At 40.9% G+C, this 19,517-nt stretch overlaps 1 protein-coding gene across 2 annotated transcripts in view; it reads right to left on the bottom strand.

The window, feature by feature from the left end:
• Positions 1-4,845: 4,845 nt before the first annotated feature.
• LOC122058039 (ADP-ribosylation factor 1-like 2) overlaps positions 4,846-19,517 on the bottom strand; it is a 38,621-nt gene continuing 23,949 nt past the window's right edge. Inside the window, exons 6-7 of one of the 2 annotated variants that reach the window (XM_042620434.1) lie at positions 5,603-5,811; positions 4,846-5,202 (exon numbers count right to left, since the gene is read on the bottom strand). In XM_042620434.1, the coding sequence (XP_042476368.1) occupies positions 5,617-5,811 (195 nt within the window). In that variant the 3' untranslated portion in view covers positions 4,846-5,202; positions 5,603-5,616. Of the gene's footprint in view, positions 5,203-5,602; positions 5,812-19,517 lie in introns of those variants that run through there. The other variant, XM_042620435.1, reaches the window with a different exon arrangement.

Genomic DNA, 19,517 nt, shown 5'->3' with positions numbered 1-19,517 from the left:
CTGACCCAACACCCGTGACCACTGCTTCCCCCCAAGTGATAAGCCAACACCTCAACCCCTGTTGGGAAGGGTCGTAGCACGGGAAGATGATAACCCTAAACCGCATGCTCCTAAACCGCATGTTAGGAAGGGTTGTGCTGCCCACCGGTCCTAGCCCACCTGAGAGGGTGGAAAATTGCCCTCTTCCTTGCAACTTTCTCTAACCTTTGAGAAATCAAATGGGGCTTTTCCAATCACATTTTCCACACTTCCAAGGTCTTATAAGATGATTCTAACCTAGATCTAAGTTAGATTTAAGGATTGATAAGCCATCTTACCTTCTTTGCTCAAAAACTCTTTCAAAACCCCAAAATCACTTCTTAGCTCAAGAAATCACCAATGCTTCTCCAATCTTGTAAACCCTTCTTCAAATCCTTCAAAATCAACACATAGACCATTTAGTAAACCTTAGATTCATCATCTCAAGGGGGATTTACAAGACCTTAAGGAACTTTACCCAAATCAATGGTTTTACTTGGATTTGGTGAACGTTGAAGAAACATAGCCTTTGCTCACCTCCAATCGTAGATCTCGTGTTGGGGATCACTCTTTCGATGTCGAAATGGGAAGATCAAACCTTGGCACCGCTTAAATCCATTTCTTCTTCCTCTTCCTTCCCCTTTCTTCTTCTCCGTTCTCTTTTCTCCCTTCTTTTCTCTCTCCTCTTTACTCTTCTCACCAAACTCTTTAATGTAATAAATGAGAAAATGAAAAACACAATAATGCTATTTATACTTTTTAAAACAACTAGTAACCACATGGGTGGGTCACTTAGGTGGGCGGATGCGCCCACCTGTGACCGCCCACCTGAGAGTCAAAAATTTTCCAACAAGTGGGATTTTGATGGAATTCGACTCTCGACGTGTATCTCACTCTCGGCACAAGGTATATTCTACGTATGCACTTTAGGATACGGCTACATACCAGCATTACCCATACATGACCTTATGATACGTGCATGTGCATGGCTTGGGTACACCCGTCTCCTCTGGCACTGACTCAGACTTGTCTGGCCAACCTATGTTCAAAGTCACCCTTGCCATCATGGTCCATAAGGAACCCACCTTAACCCTCTCTGGTTCGGGTCCTGCATGGTTAAACCGGGTCAACCGTGTAATTAGACCAGGTTTAAAAAGTAGGGTATCACAGATGGCATCACCATTCTCCCTCTGCTGCAAAATACCAAGAATTTTACGAGTATATTCTCGTAAAAACTGACTCTGTCAGATTCAAACTTAACTATGACAGAAATGACCAAATTCTTGTTACCCATACAACGATAACCATCTGCAAAATTCTCACCCTCTAAGACTGGGGTAGTCATCCCCTCAATACAAGAAGTTTCTCAAATACCTTTAGTCCTCAAACATACACATACTATGATTACCAGGAAGCCTGGTTCAAAGCCTTTTGTTTCCAAAACAGGATTAATCGTCATTCATGGTTCTTCTGTTTTGAATACAGATTCAATAACCAAACTCCCCTTTGGTTTCCAAAATGTTGGGATCAGTATGGTCCTATGGTGGAGATCCTACCACCACAAATTCAAGATTCATTCCAAATATTTTGACAAAACTCAACCCCGCATCCGCACCAACCTAACCTGCTCCGGTTCTTTCTCCACTGCCGGTTGGCATGGATACTGTTCTGGGAGTATCATATATATGATTTTCAGACGCCTGACTGGGTTGCCCCAGTCCTCTGCCGGATCTTCAACGTCAAATGGTGGGACAACTGTGACGTCTCCAAATGCGAAAAGACGTCACTTATCAAAAGCCTCACAGGTCTCAAACCAGTTTCAACCCTTTAAAGTACATCAAAATCAAGCATCAAAAGTGAGAAGGAAGCCCTTCTTGTCCAATTGGTTGAGCTCGGTTCCGACTCAGACAATAGTGACGGCTCCAGCGATGGTGCCTACAGTCTCAATTCCATCAAAGGATCTATGCCAGCCCAATGCTACGGCCAAGATCCATATGAAGATGACCCTGACTATGTGCCTGCCAGCTCTAAAGCATCATCTTCAAGCAAATTCAAAGAAGTGACCTCTCGCAGGTCTCGACGAGCCACAAAATCAAAGTCCTCTTCGACCAAACCCTGATTTGGTCCTCAACGTCTACCAGGACGATTATAAACTGGTATACTGGTGCAGTCGAAAAACTTACCTAGTCAAATAACCTCGGACAACCTATTAAGGAAAGGAGGTACTGTTACTATCCCAGGTTAAAGGATAGTCCGGCCAATACCAGGCTCAAACAAATATGGTACAAAAACCCTTGATCAAACCAATACAAAGAACAGTGTCCCTGACACGTGGAATGCCGTGGTGCGATCATAGAAGATTCACAAATCAAAGATCAAAGATTAATTCCAACTTTCGGCGCCAATAGTACTTTCGAACAGTACCCAAATTCAAGTGCACAGTCCCAAGTGAAATTTTTCACAGTACTGTTTCAAGTGTAATTCTAAATAGTGACAAAGGAAACCCAAATGCACCTAAAACCCACATGTAATTCAAATGATCCTCCTTACATTATAAAAGGAGCATCACCCCATTCTCAAACTGACTTATAGTTTCAAACTTGTAAAAATATTCTCCCCAAACTAGAGGTAAGAAAGGGAAGCTCCGAAGCAAGCTTCATCCCTCGTCTCTTGCAAACACCATCCAAGCTCCGTCGGACCTCCAAGAACTCTGTTGGTCTTCAAACAAACTTCAGGTTTCGATCATCTGTAAGTCCGATCGCCCTTCAAAGGTTAGCAACAGCAAACTCCAAAGGCCTCTCTAAGATCAACATATCCTTCTTCTCCTCAAACCTTCCAACCCAAACCTACCCAAGAACTCTGTATCAAAATCTCAAAATATTATATGCAAAGTTTACTTTAATTTCCAAATTATATCATTATTTTTCTGCATCTCATCTTGCATATAGCTTGCTTCTTGTTCTATCCTATATCAAAGCCTACAGTCGTGCCTCTTGATTCTGAGTTATAGATCTGGTTAAGCAGCTTTTATTTTCTGCAATTCCATATCTTATTTTAAGATATTTTAAGTTCATGGTCTTGTTTTTATTTGTTTATCTTAATTCAGCACAATTTAGTTCTGAGTAAGGTATCACACCTATCTTAGTGTTAGTCTCCTTGCTGGATCGGAGTAAGGTATTGCACCTATCTCGTTCATCTTACCATACAGAACCAGGAGATCCTTATTTCCCTGGATTTTGGTATAGATCGATCATGTTATCTATATATATATAGGGATACCTATAGGAGAAGGTTCCTAAAAGTCAATGTGGCCCCTACGTTAGCATAGGAGCCAATGGAAATGCGCAGGGAAGCATCTACAGCAACAGGATTTTCATATTTCATTAAGGGTTGGGCTGCACAAGAGCCACGCTACCTTACATGCATCTTATATATATATATATATATATAATATGGGGGCAAGAGATTGCACTAGCGATGCAGCCAATGGGAAGGCACGCACGAGCATCTTTAACACGAGACAACGTGGTCTAAAAATTCAGATATTACAAAAACAGGGACTTGCCCCTTCTTCCCCAAGGTGAAACCCTAGCCCCTTGCCCCCTTCTTCTCTGTCTCTGTTCCCGGCGGTTGGTGATCAAAGGAGATAGTCGTAACAATCAATACCCCCCTCTCCCTACCTCTTCTCTGTCTACCCATGGAATTAACCAAGCTTGGGGCACTTGGAACCCGGCAACTCCAATGTTGGCCCTGTATCTTGAACGATATGAGTAGAACATTGAGGCTGAGTTCTCCAATCAATGCAAGGCAAGTAAAGAAGTCCTCAAGCGCAGGTTTGCTGATCCTAGCATCTTCTTGGGTAAACTCTGTCACGTGCGTGGAAGGGTGGGAGAAAAGATTGGAAGAAAATAAAAGAAAATAAGATATAGTAGATGAAATTAGAAAGAAAATAAGGATGATGAGAGAAATTAGGGAAAAGGAAGGGGGTGGCTTTCCGAACAAAGCTTGGCTTCTGGCTTGGATAAGGAAGCCTACCTAAACTGATAGAGTTTAGTTTAGTTCAAAAGTCCCCATTTTTATTAGACTTCTACTAATTTATAGCATATATCCACGATTACATAACTTCCTTTCCCATCCACAATTACATAACTTCTGCCATGACATTACTATTACCGTATTAATTAAAATAACTTCCTACCTCCACTAAAATACTACATGATAATTAAAACCTATAATTACTTAAAACTAATAATAAGATAACTACCCGTCATGCCCAACAGCCACGTAGACATCTCAATTCAAGAGGGAACTCGTGAGAGAGAGAGAGAGAGAGAGAGAGAGAGAGAGAGAGAGAGATCTTCCCATGCCTGTGGCATCTTTTGCTCGATACATAACAAACTTATCACCATCCGGCCACACTAAGCAGGAGCTCCTCACCGACAATGTCAAATGTTTTTGTGCTCAATGATGCAGGGGTCAAATAACTGGGTCAGCAACAGCTTCGATTTTCCCGATTTACAATCTAAAGGATGGATTTCAGTGGTTCATGTACTTTTCAAGTGCCCTACTGTTGTGCTGTAGCTGAAGTTTTGCATCACAAATGGGTTTTAACAGTTAGCCCCATTGGTTTTCATTTCTCAATTTTTATGCTGGTTCTAACGAGGGGAATGCATCAAAGGCGCGAATTTGTTCCCCAGTTTTTAAGCAATGGCTGGAGACAATCATGAATATCCAAATGTATCGTACATTCTCTCTGTTCCAAGACAAAATCCGTACCAGATAAATGTATATTTCAGAAATAGAAAAGCAACTATGGAGTTTTTGATATATCAAACATATATCCATGACATTGAAAACCAAATATTAACATCCATTCTACATAGTATACAAGGGAAAACCTGCAACAAATGCCCCAAGTACTGATTTCCCCCAAAGCCAATCAATGTCATCATATTGGTTGGCCCCACATATCAATAATTATAACTGATCAAAGAACGCGTGCATAGAAAGGTGAAGCCACTAAGAGTAAGCACACACAACTTCACTAGCTTTTTAAGGAATATAACTAAATCAAGAGAACTTCGTTTTTTTCATTTTTTTTTTTTTTTTGGTAGTGCTTGATCATATGCTCTCCTGCTTAACCCCAACCATCGGAAGGAACAATAACTCAAGCCTGCGATAAACCTGTTGAAAACAGATGATATGAACAGAAATGAAGTTGCAAGAGAAAACACTGCATTGGCGTTTCCTCTATCTAAAAAAAGGGGAAAATAAGGGAGTGATCTTTCTTGGCCAGTGGATACACCACATGACTTCCGTTGGAGCTCAGAACTTGTGGATACATCGATGTAATCTTCTACATTTATGTCAACTTCTAGCCCAATTGGAGTTCTACACATTTAAAGCTTTGAAACTGGTTGAAAATTCTGTTTTCCTGAAATAATTTGGACTGCTTAAACGGGAAGATTCCAGTATATGGTGGGACACACAATTGAGAGGGGACCAAATTTTACATGTAATCATCAGCCCTCAGTGCGGTCCAAACATGAGAGAGAGAGAGAGAGAGAGAGATGGAAGAGCTAACCAGGGAGGGGTTGTTTAGAAAGAGGAAGTGCCTGCAGCAGTGGCGCTTCCCGTGGCTTTTAACTCTTTGAGAGTACTTGCCAGCCAGTCCAAACCCTCATAAAGGCCATCTCCTTTAAGAGCGCATGTCCCTTGTATATGCCATATTCTGTTCTTCAGATCATACAGACCTAGCCCTTCGCATACCTCCATAGGAGTCATTGCTCCTCTCTACAAGGAAAAAGGAGAAGAAAATATTTATATACCAAACGAAAAAAAAAAAAAAAAAAAAAAAATCCACATGATACCCAAAAAATATGGTAACTAATGTTATGCTTATACTGAATAAATTACGCATGATTTCATTGATGAAAGTAAACTAAACCAATAATATGCAAGTAATATAGACTTCGGGAAGTCATATTAGGCTAGTGGACGATTCTAGATTTCTTCGTTCTTTTTGTTCTTCCTTGTTTGATGTAAGTCAACATAGAACTATACACTACAATTTCTTTCTTTTGCAACAAAATATTGTTGGAAATCACAAGTGATCCAATCCCAGGTAGGATCTTTAGTACATTTAATAGATTTCAGATTCAAGAACAAATCAGAAAAATTAAACAAAAAGTAGAGAAGCAGCAGGAGGATATATAGATATCTCACCTACTGTAGAGAAGGCCTCTCACCTAACTCCGTGAGGGCATATCACTTAAGGGCATCTTTCACAGCACTGCATCACACAGCTTTCCAGCACATCCTTTTTTTACTCAAAAAATCGTGGCTGTACTCATCCTTGTCTTTTATTTATAATGATAAATTCGATTACAACAATTGGATCATTCTTTGCGTGGAAAGGAAAAGAATTCTCTTTACACCTGGACCTTATCCTAATTGGAAACTAATTACAAATCAAATCAAATCTGATTAGCTGAAATAGAAAGTCCTAGGGATAAAAACTACTAAATACATAAAGCAACCAATAAAATAGGAAACAAATTTAATCAATGCCACGTAAGGACTAAGCTTTCCCAAAATTTAGACTAATTAAAGTTTTCAAACTCCTCCACAATTTGGCCATGGGTCCACTTGAAATTGAAAGCTTCCTACAAATCAGCTCAATGTGCCTTGAAATGAAAAACCTCCACGCAAGCAATATTGGCCTTCAATTTTGTCTTCATCCATCTGGCATGGGCCCACAGAAATCAGGGAACTAAATCTCCATAAATATCCTGTGATATCCTCTTTAATTCTAGAAATAAGTTCCCAACAAATAAGGGAGAATTTTATTGCAACACGAGCTAATATAGAGTCCTTATAAGTTATAATGTAGATTAATCCTGAACAAGTTACAGATTAGTACAAAGTATTGCAAAAAGAGAAAATGGGATATGGAAATTACAGTACAGAATATGAAACTAGATCGAATAGAAATAGAAGAGTTGATAGAACAAGGCACAAATCCACCTGAATTGGTTTTGGAATCCATCAAAAACCCGTGAAAGAGAAGTCTTTCACTAAGAATCCACCATAGACTTCAGTTGGAATCCACTAAACACACTACTGAGTCCACTGCAGCAAAAAATTTAGAAAAACTGAACCGATATATTACTCGGTGCTTGCTAGCCTAAGGTAGGATAAGTAGGATAGCATAGGTACTATTAACAAATAACCTCATCCAAAAGAAAATAATAAAAACAAAAACCTATTCTGCTAAAAGACTTGACTCTATAGATAGAGGTAAGATAGAGAACTTGGACTGAAGATCAGGCCTACTCCAGCTATATGTGTGATTAAATAATAAACAAAATGTAAAATAGAAAAGAAAAGAAAATACTATTTAACCCCTACCTTAACAAACTAATAAATCCCATATACTACCTCTTATCCAAATTCTAGGCCCATTAAAGTGGCCTACTACAACAAAACCCCTTGGACCAAAAGCCAACACAGACCCAACCAAAGGCTTATTTAAACTAAAATAAGCACTGATTTCTGATTTATCTACATCAAATTCCGTCTTATTGAATAAAACCTATCCAGAGTTTTAAAGTGATGAAGAATCAGTACAATGTACAATACGATCAACTTTCATTCTGAAATGAAATTCTGGCTTCTCACGAATAAGAAGAATAAATCAGCAACTCCCTAACCCTTATAGTCTTAGAAGTGATGGCTTTGATACCAAATAACATAGACTGATCCTTAACCAGAAAAATCCAGCTAATGACTAGTACAAATAGAATCACATAACAGAATATGGGATATTGAATTAGAAGAACAGCATATTAAATAGATTACTAGAAAATAGAAAATTTGATAGAACAAGGTAGGAGTCCATCAAAAACCATAAAGAGAATCAACTCTCCAACTAAGTAATCCACCAAGCACACAACTGACACCACCACAGCAGCAAAAATTCAGAAAAACTGACCTAAAATATTACTTCAAATCGTTGGGGAGGCCATAGGCCTTACATGTATTTATAGTGCTTGCTAACCCAAAGTAGGATAGCATAGGGACATTTTATATATGATGTCATCCAAAATAAAATAATAAAAACAACCTATTTTATTAAGAGATTGCGTCTAGAGAAAGAAATAAGATAAAGATAAGCTGGATTGCTAACATCAGGCCCATGCCAGCTAAAGATAAGATAAAATAATAACTAAGAAGTGAAATAGAAAACAACTACTAAGACCGCAACTCAACTAACTAATAAATCTTGTATTCCCAACTCCTATCCAGATTGTAGGCCAATTAAAGTGGTCTATTTCAACAAAAACCTCTTGGACAAAGGGCCCAAAAATATGCCACTCAACCCAAGCATAGTTGTCTGGGAAATTATTGAACTCCTAGGTGACCAGTCTCAAGGTGCCCAAACAGAACATAGGGGAAAAAGAAAGGAAAAAATGATCAAAAGGGGGAGGAAATGAGGAAACAAGAAGGAAAATGCCCCTCACATCCTCAACCTCATTGCTCTTGGACCATTTGGAACATCCGAGGATTAAATTCCTCAGCCAAGCAGTCTGCCATCAGAGCCCATATCCGATATTCCAAATCTGACCTTTGCTGTCTGCTTGAAACCAAAGTCTCTAAGGCCAATGCCCCTTGCATCCTCAACCTCATTGCCCCTTCATTGTCTTCCATCTCCAACTTCTCCCTTCACCCCAAAGGGCGTATTTGGGTTCTTTGGAACCCATCCAAGCTCTGTGTCTCCTCCCATTCCTCTACCTCCCAATCCATTCACCTCTCTATCTCTAACCTGTCTGGCTCCAACTTTTTCTTTCTCCCTGTCATCTATGCCCTTAATCATGCCTCGGATAGAGATGATCTCTGGTCTAACCTCCGGTCCTTTGCTGCCAATACTGGCTCGCTCCCGTGGGGTCTTGCTGGTGACTTCAATGTTTTCAGATCCAGTGCAGAAAAGTTGGGTGGAGCTCTCATTGACACTTCAGCGGTGGGCACTTTCAATGACTGCATGAAGACATTGGTATGCATGACCTTAGATGGCCTGTAGCCAACTTCACCAGGCAAAACCGCATAACCGACAATGACAGAGTAGCTGGCAAACTTGATAGAGTTCTGGTTAATGAATCTTGGATGACCACTTTTCCTTCACCCATGCAACCTTTGATCTCCCAAATATCTCTGACCACTCCCCTATCTCCCTCAATGTGTATCCCTATATATCTTTTGGTCCCAAACCATTCAAATTCTTTGATATGTGGACCCTTCACCAAAACTTTCTCCCTATTGTTCGTGAAGCATGGTGCTTGTTTGTTCAGGCCTTCTCCTTTCCTTTTATTGCCTATGCCAGGAAGCTTAGGAATACTAAGACTGCCCTCAAATCCTAGAAGCACTCCACCTTCAGTGACATCTCCAATTGAGTTTCCATAAGTTAAAAAAATCTTCAATTTGTCCAAACTTCTCTCCAATTGGACCCTCTCAATCCTTCCCTCGCTGAAAAGGAAAAGCAAGCTGTCCTCGAGCTCTCCTCCCTCCTTGCCCAGGAAAAGATTTTTCTTCGCCAGAAATCCAGAATTAAATGGCTTGAGCTTGGAGACTCTAACTCCTCCTTCCATCAATCCCTTCAAGCCAGATCAAATTCCAACTTCATCCCTTTACTCACCTCCTGGGATGGCACAACCCTCCTCAACCCCGAAGAGATCAAATCGGAAGTCGTTGCTTTCTTTTCTGACCTCTTCCGGCCCACCCCTTCCCCTACCCCTCCCACCTTCCCTTCTGACCTCCTCAACAAATCCATCCCAGATAACCTTGCCTCTCCCCTTTGCTCTATTCCCTCGGATGAGGATATCCTCTCGACCATCCTCTCCCACAAAGCCAACAAGGCTCTTGGGCTTGATGGTTTCAGTATGGGATTCTTCTCTTCTTGCTGGGAAATCATCAAATTAGACCTCATCCTTGCTATCAGAAGCTTCTTCTTCAACCCCTCCTAGATGAAAGGTGTTAACCACACCTTCCTCTGTCCCATCCCCAAGCTCGAGGGAGTCTCCTCCATAGCAAATTTCCGACTCATCTCCCTATCCAACCTCCTCTACAAGTTCATTTCCAAAATCCTCACCGACCAAATTCAATCGGTTGTGGATTCTCTGGTTAGACATAATCAATCTGCTTTCACTGTTGACAGAAGCATTGCTGATAACATTATCCTCTACCACGAGGTGGTCAGAGGTTTTGAGCAAAAATCCCACTCGGCTGCTGCCCTCCTCAAGATTGATATCCATAAAGCCTTTGATTCCATCCATTAGGATTTCATTTCTAGGGTCCTTTGCCAGATGTCCTTTTACCCTGCCTTTATTCATTGGATTTACTCCTACATCTCTACCCCTATGTTTTCTGTCCTTGTTAACCATAGTCCAGTTGACTACTTTGCCTCTTCTGTGGGTATCAGACAAGGTTGTCCTCTCTCCCTCCTCCTCTTCACCCTTGCTCTTGAAGTCCTCTTCAGATCCATCCAATCTGCCATTGACCTTCATCTCATCTCCCCCCCATCAGCAAATGCAAATCCATCGGCCTCACTCACCGTACTTTCGTTGATGATCTCATGATCTTCTCCAGAGCCGACCTTCTCTCCATCTCCTCCCTCAAATCTTTTGAGTCTTTCTCTGGTCTCCGCATCAATTTGACCAAGTCATGCCTTTTCCTCGTTGGAGTCTCTGATTCGATTAAAGAGCACCTCCTTAAGCTCACTGGCTTCTCGCTTGGTTCGTTACCGGTCAAGAACCTTGGGCTTCCACTCATCTCTGCAAGGATTTCTGCCCACCATTGCTCCCTCATGCTTGATGTTATGAGGAAAAGGCCAGCTCTGGAGAGGAAGGCATCTTTCCTACGTGGGTCACCTAATTTTTGCTAGATCATTGATTCAATCGATGTACCATTACTGGTCGGGTGTCTTCTCTCTTCCTGCTACCACCTCCAAAGCCATTGAATCCATCCTTTGTGCCTTTGGAAAGGTACGGATCAGTCCAAATTCCTTCACCCCCTTAGATGGGCCTCTGTTTGCCTCCCCAAAATTGAGGGGGGGCTTGGCCTAAGAAGAGTCAAAGACAACATCAAAGCTGGCACCCTCCAGCTCATATGGAAAATTGCTTCCTAGCACAACAGTATCTGGGTCAAGTTCAACTAGATAAATTCCTCCCTCCTTAAAAAGGACTCCATTCTGATGGTCTCCCCTCCATCTGACACCTCCTAGGTCTGAAGAAATATCCTTAACCTCAGACTGTACCTTAATGCTATCTCCTCCTCCATCTACAATGGGTCCTCCAATTCCTTTTGGTTTGATAATTGGCACCCTGCCGGGATCCTCCTCTCCATTGTCAGCCCTCATATCGTTTACTCCTCGGGCATTCTCAGAAATGCTACGGTCGCCTCCATAATCATAAATGATGCTTGGTATCCTTCACCCTCTCCCTTCCCTTCCCTTGCTGATATCTGCGCCGACCTCCCCTCTCCTCCATAACTGTGGAAACAATGAGGACAGGATCTCCTGGACCCCTTTCTTCCAATGGCCGCTTCTCTTCTGCATCTACCTACAACCTCATATGTACCTCTACCCCTCCAGTCCCTTGGCACAATGCTATTTAGTTCAAAGGTCACATCCCCCACTAAAGCTTCACCTCTTGGTGCGCCTTCATTGATTGCTTCCCAACACAATCCTTCCTCATTCATCGCCACATCCAAGTCTCCCCTTCTTACCGTTTCTGTTGGAGCAACATCGAAGACACAAACCATCTCTTCTTTAGTTGTCCCCTCTCCTCCACCATCTGGAAAAAATTACTCAGTCATTGATGGCCTTCCCAAAGACCTATTCTTCCTTTCAACAGGGAGTGGATGTAACACCCTGAATTTTGAAGCACTTGAGTGTCCCAATGTTAGAACATTGCAGACACTGAGGCAGATGGCTGTCTCATTATGCATCACTATGTACTGCTTTGAAGGGAAATATTTGGCAGTTTCCACACACCAAGTATAGAAGGAAAATGGCAAAAAAAAAAAAAAATGTGGACTAGTCCCACACCCAGTGGACCAAAGGGCTCAATGGTCTGGACTACTGGTAGACCCAAATTGGGAAAAAAAAAATGCTACAACCAGCAGGTTCCAGCCGGCAGGCAGAATGCAGGAAAATGTTCTTTTCATGTGTGGGGCCCACATCCCTACACCCCTAAGCCTCGCACTTGCCCAATGTATAGAGGTCCTAATGCTGACTAAATCTAAACTAATGGGTCAGCATTTGGATGGGTCTATTAAGGGGAATTAAATTTTAAATAGTTGTAATGTTTTTAAAAGTAATTTTAAGAATACGGGCCCTAAGGACTCTCAGGCTGAACCATAAAAAGCCCATTAAGCCACTGTTCACCCATTTGTTTGCTGCACAATTCGGTGGGCAGCAGAAAAGAAAGAAGAAGAAGAAGAAAGAAGGGAGGACTGGATTGGGGCTGCCTGCACCCAGGTAAGTGCTGCTGCCCTTTTTAATTTGTGAAATCAGTGGGGTTAGTAAAGTTAGTTAGCTAGGGTTAGGAGTTTCAGTGAATTGGGGACTGCAATTAAGTTCCTATGAACTGAATTGCTTCCCTAATTCTGGAAGGGTTAGGGACTGAAATTTGTCAGAATGAACCCTAGAGCTTAGGGTTTCCATTTTCCCATTAAAGAATTATGAAATTGAGATTGAAATAGGGCTGATTAGGTGAAATTTTACCAAAGCCCTAGAACAGGTATTCATTCTAGGTTTTATTCCCATGATAATTTAATTAATTCTCTTCCTGGAATGCTGTTATGAGTTCAATTAGAGTTGGAATACCAATTTTATGTCTATACACACCTGTCCCTAACCTAAATTAAGGGATTAGATGAGGGAAATGACCCAATTCTGCAGAATTGTCCCAATCCCTACCTAAATGTTAGAATTTCTGCAGAATTGGAGGCATTAATCCCAGACACCATCAATTGAACCCAAAAATATGGATCAATGGAAGGCCTAAGTCAATACATTCAAACCCTATATGTCCAATTGGAACCATAGAAAGGAAATTAAACCCAATTCAGACATTAAATTACAAAATAGGCAGAATCGGATTCTGCGGAAAAAGGGAACTGGCAGATTCGATCGGCCAGCCGGTTTGTGCCCCACCAACCTGTCGGTTAGGGTTCCAAAATGTTGAATTGGCCATTTTCAAAGGACAGTAGGCCTTACCTGTAGATTGGGTTTTCTAACATCATTTTAACCCAAAAATTTATCTATGTAAGGGGAGGGATTGTATCTGGAACCACAGTGTCCAGGGTGATGGTATGGGAGACCCAAAGTGCCCTAACCCAGTGTGGGACCCACTGCAATAATTCCATAATAGGTGGTCCACCTACCAAGAGAAGGTTAGGAATAAAGGATGGTACAGTAAAGGAAATCCTGGGGAATCAGGGTTTGTAAATAAGGGTAAGTTGGGATAGGATTACAATTAATGAATATTTTAATACATTATGAATAGGAACCAAAATCACCGTGTAGGCGTAAATCCGATTTGGGAATCTATCGCATTGGTGATTCGGAAAACAAGGTGAGTAGGTGTTTGATTTATTTCATGGAGTGTTTTTATATTTTATTTATGCATGCTCATGTGTAATGTGGATGAATCCCTGTTTTGGATGTATTTTATATAAAAATTATATATTTCACATGTTGGATGTTTTTACCGACTTTGATATGATCGAGGTTTTGTTGATGTGTAGTATGTTAGTTGTGTAGTGATGGTTGTAATATTGACGGTCTGAGGCATGGTATGGCCGAAGTTCTTTTCGGTACCATGGGCTTAGAGGTTAGTGTTACAGTTGTGACCATGGATGTGTGATTGGATGCTATGGATGTTATGAATGCCATGGAGGCATGTAGATGCATATGGTTAGGATCACATCTCAATGTTGTAACCCCTTACCAATAGGGGGTAAGGTATTGACTAATCCCACTCGGTGGTAGGTCACGGAGGACTACTACACCCGGATACGGCGTACTGTATTCTAAGAGGGCACAACATGGTACAACGTATTGTATGCATAACTATTGGATAGCATGGGAGACCGATGACGATGTGGGATTCCAGGACCATGGCTGTCAGGGGTTGGCTGGGGGACTGAGGTTCTTTCCGAACGGGCTGACTCCTGCTTGCAGCTAGCTTGTATCTCTGAGGCCTAACGTACTGGAAAGGGGATATCACCTACGCTGCTTATAGCACTTATACTCATACATATTGAGACTTAGTAACTAGAATGGATATTTATAATTAAAATGGATCATGTGGCTATGCATCTGTGGATATTACTGTGAGCATAGTTTTTAAGGCGCTAAGGCGACGGAAGCGTTTGAGGGTCTTTTGGAGCGCCTTAGCAATAAGGCGGGCATAAAGCGTTGCCTTATCAACTAAAGCGTTCCTGTGTAATTTTTTTATAAAACCAATCTATTTGGCTCAAATCCTAGTTGAATCCTATTACTCATATGTTAAATAAATATTAAAGGATCATATTTATACCAATGTAAGATATTCATTAAGAAAACAAATCAATAAAGTGAATAAACTAAGTTCATCTTCATCAATCATCAATCATCAATCATATTAACATATAATATAAATACATAATTATGAAATAAAATTATAAATATAAAGAAAAGAAGACATAAGAAATACAAGTATTTATTATACTTACCTCTATAATGCCAAAATGAGTGCCTAAGCCCTAAGGTCATCCACTATATTTCTACTCCTGTCAAAGAAGAATGAAGCTCACCACTGCCGGAGCAAAATGGTCACCTGGATCAGTGGTTCTTCCTTATTCCTTGATTCCTTCTCAAAGCCCTTGACAAAATCCAAACCCTGTTTGTAAATCGTGTTTTTGTTTTGTTTGTTTTGGTGATTTTTGGTGGAGTAAAGCTGATCTCATACATCTCAAGTGTTAACAAAACCATACACCTACCAATAAAAAATCTATATTTGGAATCTTCATCAAGTAATTTTAAAATGTGTTTAAAAAAAAAAAAAACCCCATAAAACGCCACTTCACATAAGACGGAGCACTGTCTTACCATCTCTAGACTGCATCAGTGCCTTAAAAACTATGACTGTGAGTGTGTTAGTGTCATGATGTTGTGTGTGCTTGCATGCTGACCCCTCACTAGCCCTTCATTGATTACTATTTTTAGATGGTGGAACCGGTGCTGAGGCAAAGTTGGACTTCGGCAACGGTTGTGAGGTTTGTGTCTACGAGACACCAGTATGCTGATGGACATCACTTCTGATATTTGAGTTATTTCTTTTGATGTATATATTGGTGAGATATGTAAAATGTAAATATTACAAATGTGGGTTGTTTACAAATGAACCTTGTATATCTATAATTTATCACTCTAGTACATCACCAGTGATATTTATATGATTTTATTAGCGTAATCTGATTATAATTGTGATCTTGGCATAATGTAGGACTAAATTTGAAAACTCAAACTATACTCAAACTGCAGGAACTTTTGGTCAAGAGGCTCAACAACCAACAGAAACTGAAATAAACCCATCGAGTTCAGTTCTGGTCATGACAGGTCACTAAAAGACGAGAATATGGTGATTTGTAATATCTCAATAATGGCTAGGCAGAATCAGGCCTACCTTGGATTGATCTTTAAGGGGGTATAGGGGAACAATCGACCAAAGTTTGGGAACCATCCGATGACTGGAACTAATACCAACAAAAAAGGCCGATTGGCTCTGTTTTTAGGAATTTTGGGCAGGAAATCAAGCGTATAAATACCTGATTCGATGGTAGCAGTAAAACCTTGAAATAACTTGAAAACCAACTTGAAAGATAATAAGAAAGCTTGAAGAAAACCTCCTGGACTTCACGCCGCAAGGAGTCGCTTGGATCAAACACCAAACCCAGCACTTTGATCAAACACAAAGCAATCTCAACAGAGAGATTGCAGCAACAACAGTTTTTTTGTTTGTATAAATTGTGGGCTCAAAGTGAGACCCCTTTCCTTTATTTATAATGATGAGGGAGTGTTTACAAATAAGAGAAACTCTAAAGTACCAAAACTGAGTTACAAAAACTACTAACATGTAGTTACTAAAAACTGAAATTGTAAACAACTGAAATTAGAACCTAACAATGACTGAAATTAGAAACTAATTTAAGACTTGAAAATAGAAACTAGTAATAGCTAAATTAGAAATTAATTAAGGAAACTAATATCCCCATCAGTAGCCCAAACTGTGGGCTAGGAAAACCAGCTTGGTCGACCTTAGCAACTATGGTGGTCGACCTTCTTCTTCCTCCTAGCATAGGTCTTCAAATCTGCATCAACTCTCTCCGGCTTGAAAGCATTCGTCTCCGACGAATAAGTAATAGACATGCAGTACTCATACAAGTCGAGATCAAGCCTCTTAAAGTCATCAGCATGAATCCAAATACAATCACTACGGGGACGGCCCTTCCACTTGACAAGGAAAGTGTGGTAACTGGTACCACGGTGAGTAGTCTTGTAATTGTCATCCAAGACATCTTTAATGACTTCCGAAGTAGGTGGCTTCAGTTGGGGCAGCCTCAGCATTTGTTCCGTGTCTCCATCATTCGAATGGTGTCCAACATAAAGGTGAAGATCATCCACATTAAACACATTGCTTATGGTCATATCATCAAGAAACTCAAGCACATAAGCATTAGGTCCTATACGTTTTAGCGCCTTAGAGGGACCCATCTTCCATGGGTGGAGTTTAGTGTTGACACCTGTCTGAAACCATTCAGCATTTACTCTTATCATCACCATGTCCCCGGGTTTAAACTCCATATAACGCCAATGACGATCAGCTAAAGCCTTATACACCTCATTATTCAAGGCAATGCGTCGACAGACGTTGGCATGCACCTCAATAATATAGCGCAAGAACTCATCAGCCTCAATACTAACTTGAGCTTGGGGTGGGAATGATATAAGATCAATAGGTCGCTTAGGCTAAACTCCAAGCAAGATTTCAAAAGGAGTACAACCCATTGTGCTATCATTGAGTTATAATAGGAAAATTCTGCAATATCAAGAATGGAAGGCCATGTCTTCTCATAATCTCGAACCAAACACCTCAACAGATTTCCCAAGCTACGGTTCACCACCTCTGTCTGTCCGTCAGTCTGTGGATGAAATGCAGTTGAAAAGTCCAGTTTTGTATTTGTTTTCAACCACAAGGTCTTCCAAAAATAACTCATGAATTTAACATCACAGTCAGATACAATACTAGTTGGTAGCCCACTACCTCCTTGAAGAAGAGCTTTGCAACCTGATAAGCATCAAAAGTCTTGCGACAAGGTATGAAATGAGCCATCTTAGAGAAACGATCCGCAACCACCATAATGGAATCATATTGTTCTCTAGTAGGGGCAGTCCAAGAACAAAATCCATGCTAACATCAAGCCACGATGCATAAGGAACAGGTAGTGGAGAGTACAAACCTATGTTCAGTTTTCCCTCTTTTACCAACTGACATACACGGCACCTCTTGATCACATGATCGACGTCCTTTGCAATGCATGGCCAATAATATTGATCTATCACCTGTGCAAGAGTCTTATCCTTTCCAAAATGTTCTCCCAATCCTCCTCCATGTAACTCTCACATGATGTGATGACGTAGGGAATAGTTTGGAATACAAAGTTGTGTGCCAAAAAATAAAGACCCATCATGAATAGAGTACTTTAAGTGATGTCCACCCTGTTGCAACTCCGCAAAGATAGTGTTGAAATCATGATCAGATGCATACTCACCTCATATCTGATCAATGCTAATAACATGTGCTAATGTATTAAGTGTGAGAATTTTCCGGCTAAGTGCATCAGCCACTGTGTTCTCTTTTCCCACCTTATACTTCATAGTAGATATATACTCCTGCAAGTAAGCTACCAATTTGGAATGCCTGTGGCTAATCGACTTCTGAGAGTGAAGGTGCTTCAAGGCCTCATGATCAGTGTATAAAATGAACTCCTTACTAATGAGGTAGCGTCTCCAATGGCGTAGCACTTAGACGACTGCATACAACTCCATATCATATGTCGAATAGCGCTTCTTGGCTTCATTCGGTTTCTTGCGATAGAAAGCGATGTGGTGTCCTCCTTGCATTAACACTCCTCCTAGCCCAACATGTGAAGCATCTATAGCTACCTCAAATACTCTGCCAAATTTTGGTAGGCATAGAATGCGTGCCTCTATCATCTTCTGGTTCACAAGAGCGAAGACTTTGGTCGCTGCCGTTGTCCATTCAAACTTTCTTTTACTTGCCTTCATACATTCAGTGATAGGTGTCATAACTGCACTAAAATTCCGAATGAATCTCCTGTAGAAGGAAGCCAAACCATGGAAGCTACGGACTTCTGTTAGTGTCTTAGGTGTAGGCCAATCAGTGATGCTCTTGATCTTCCCCCGATCAGCTTCAACCCCTTTAGATGATACGATAAATCCAAGGAATACAATCTTGGGCAGCATAAAAGAAAACTTCTTGTGATTGATGTATAGCTTCTCTGCACGGAGTAATCTCAAGACTTGCCTCAAGTGATCCATATGCTCTTCTTGGTTCTTACTGTACATCAAAATATCAATGTAAACAACAAAAAAAGATCAATAAAAGGACGAAGTACCTGTCAAAACTCCCATGAAGGTGCTAGGTGCATTCGTCAAAACAAAAGCCATGACTTTTCACTCATACAAGCCATCCTTGATCTTGAAGGCGGTCTTCCACTCATCCCCAGAACGTATATGAATCTGATAATAGCCACTTCTCAGATCTAATTTGGAAAAGACATTTGCCCCGGACAACATATCCAATATATCATCTAGTGGTATAGGGAACCTATATTTGACTGTTATCTTGTTGATAGCACGGTTGTCCACACACATACGCTAAGAACCATCCTTCTTCGGCGTGAGTAAAGCTAGTACTGCACAAGGACTTAAACTGTCCTCAATGAAGCCCTTTTATAATAACCCATCCACTTACCGTTTCAGCTAAGCATGTTCAGTAGGACTAAGTCTGTAGGCAGGCAGGTTAGGTAAAACCGAACCGGGTAACAAGTCAATAATATGTTGTATGTCACGCATGGGAGGTAGCTCATCTGGAAGGTCATCAGGGACAAAGAAAAATCAGACAAGAGCTCTTTGATAGGTGCACTATGGGTTACCTCAGGTTAGGGAGTGACTTCCCGAGTAGCAAGAGCCATAACCATTATTGTTTCCTAACTTGTGCGTATTAATTGCTTACGGGGAATAGCTAACAACTCCTTAGCATGCTCCTTGGTAGGCATAGCAACCACTTTCTTCTCAATGTCAATGTCCTTCTGATTTGACCTTAAGGATTTTCGTCGCCGTATTTCAACCAGCACATTTACCGAATTGAAAGTCG

The sequence above is a fragment of the Macadamia integrifolia genome, chromosome 12 (genome assembly GCF_013358625.1).
Source record: "Macadamia integrifolia cultivar HAES 741 chromosome 12, SCU_Mint_v3, whole genome shotgun sequence".
Classification (NCBI taxonomy): domain Eukaryota; kingdom Viridiplantae; phylum Streptophyta; class Magnoliopsida; order Proteales; family Proteaceae; genus Macadamia; species Macadamia integrifolia.
This window is presented reverse-complemented; position numbering and strand designations above follow the sequence as displayed.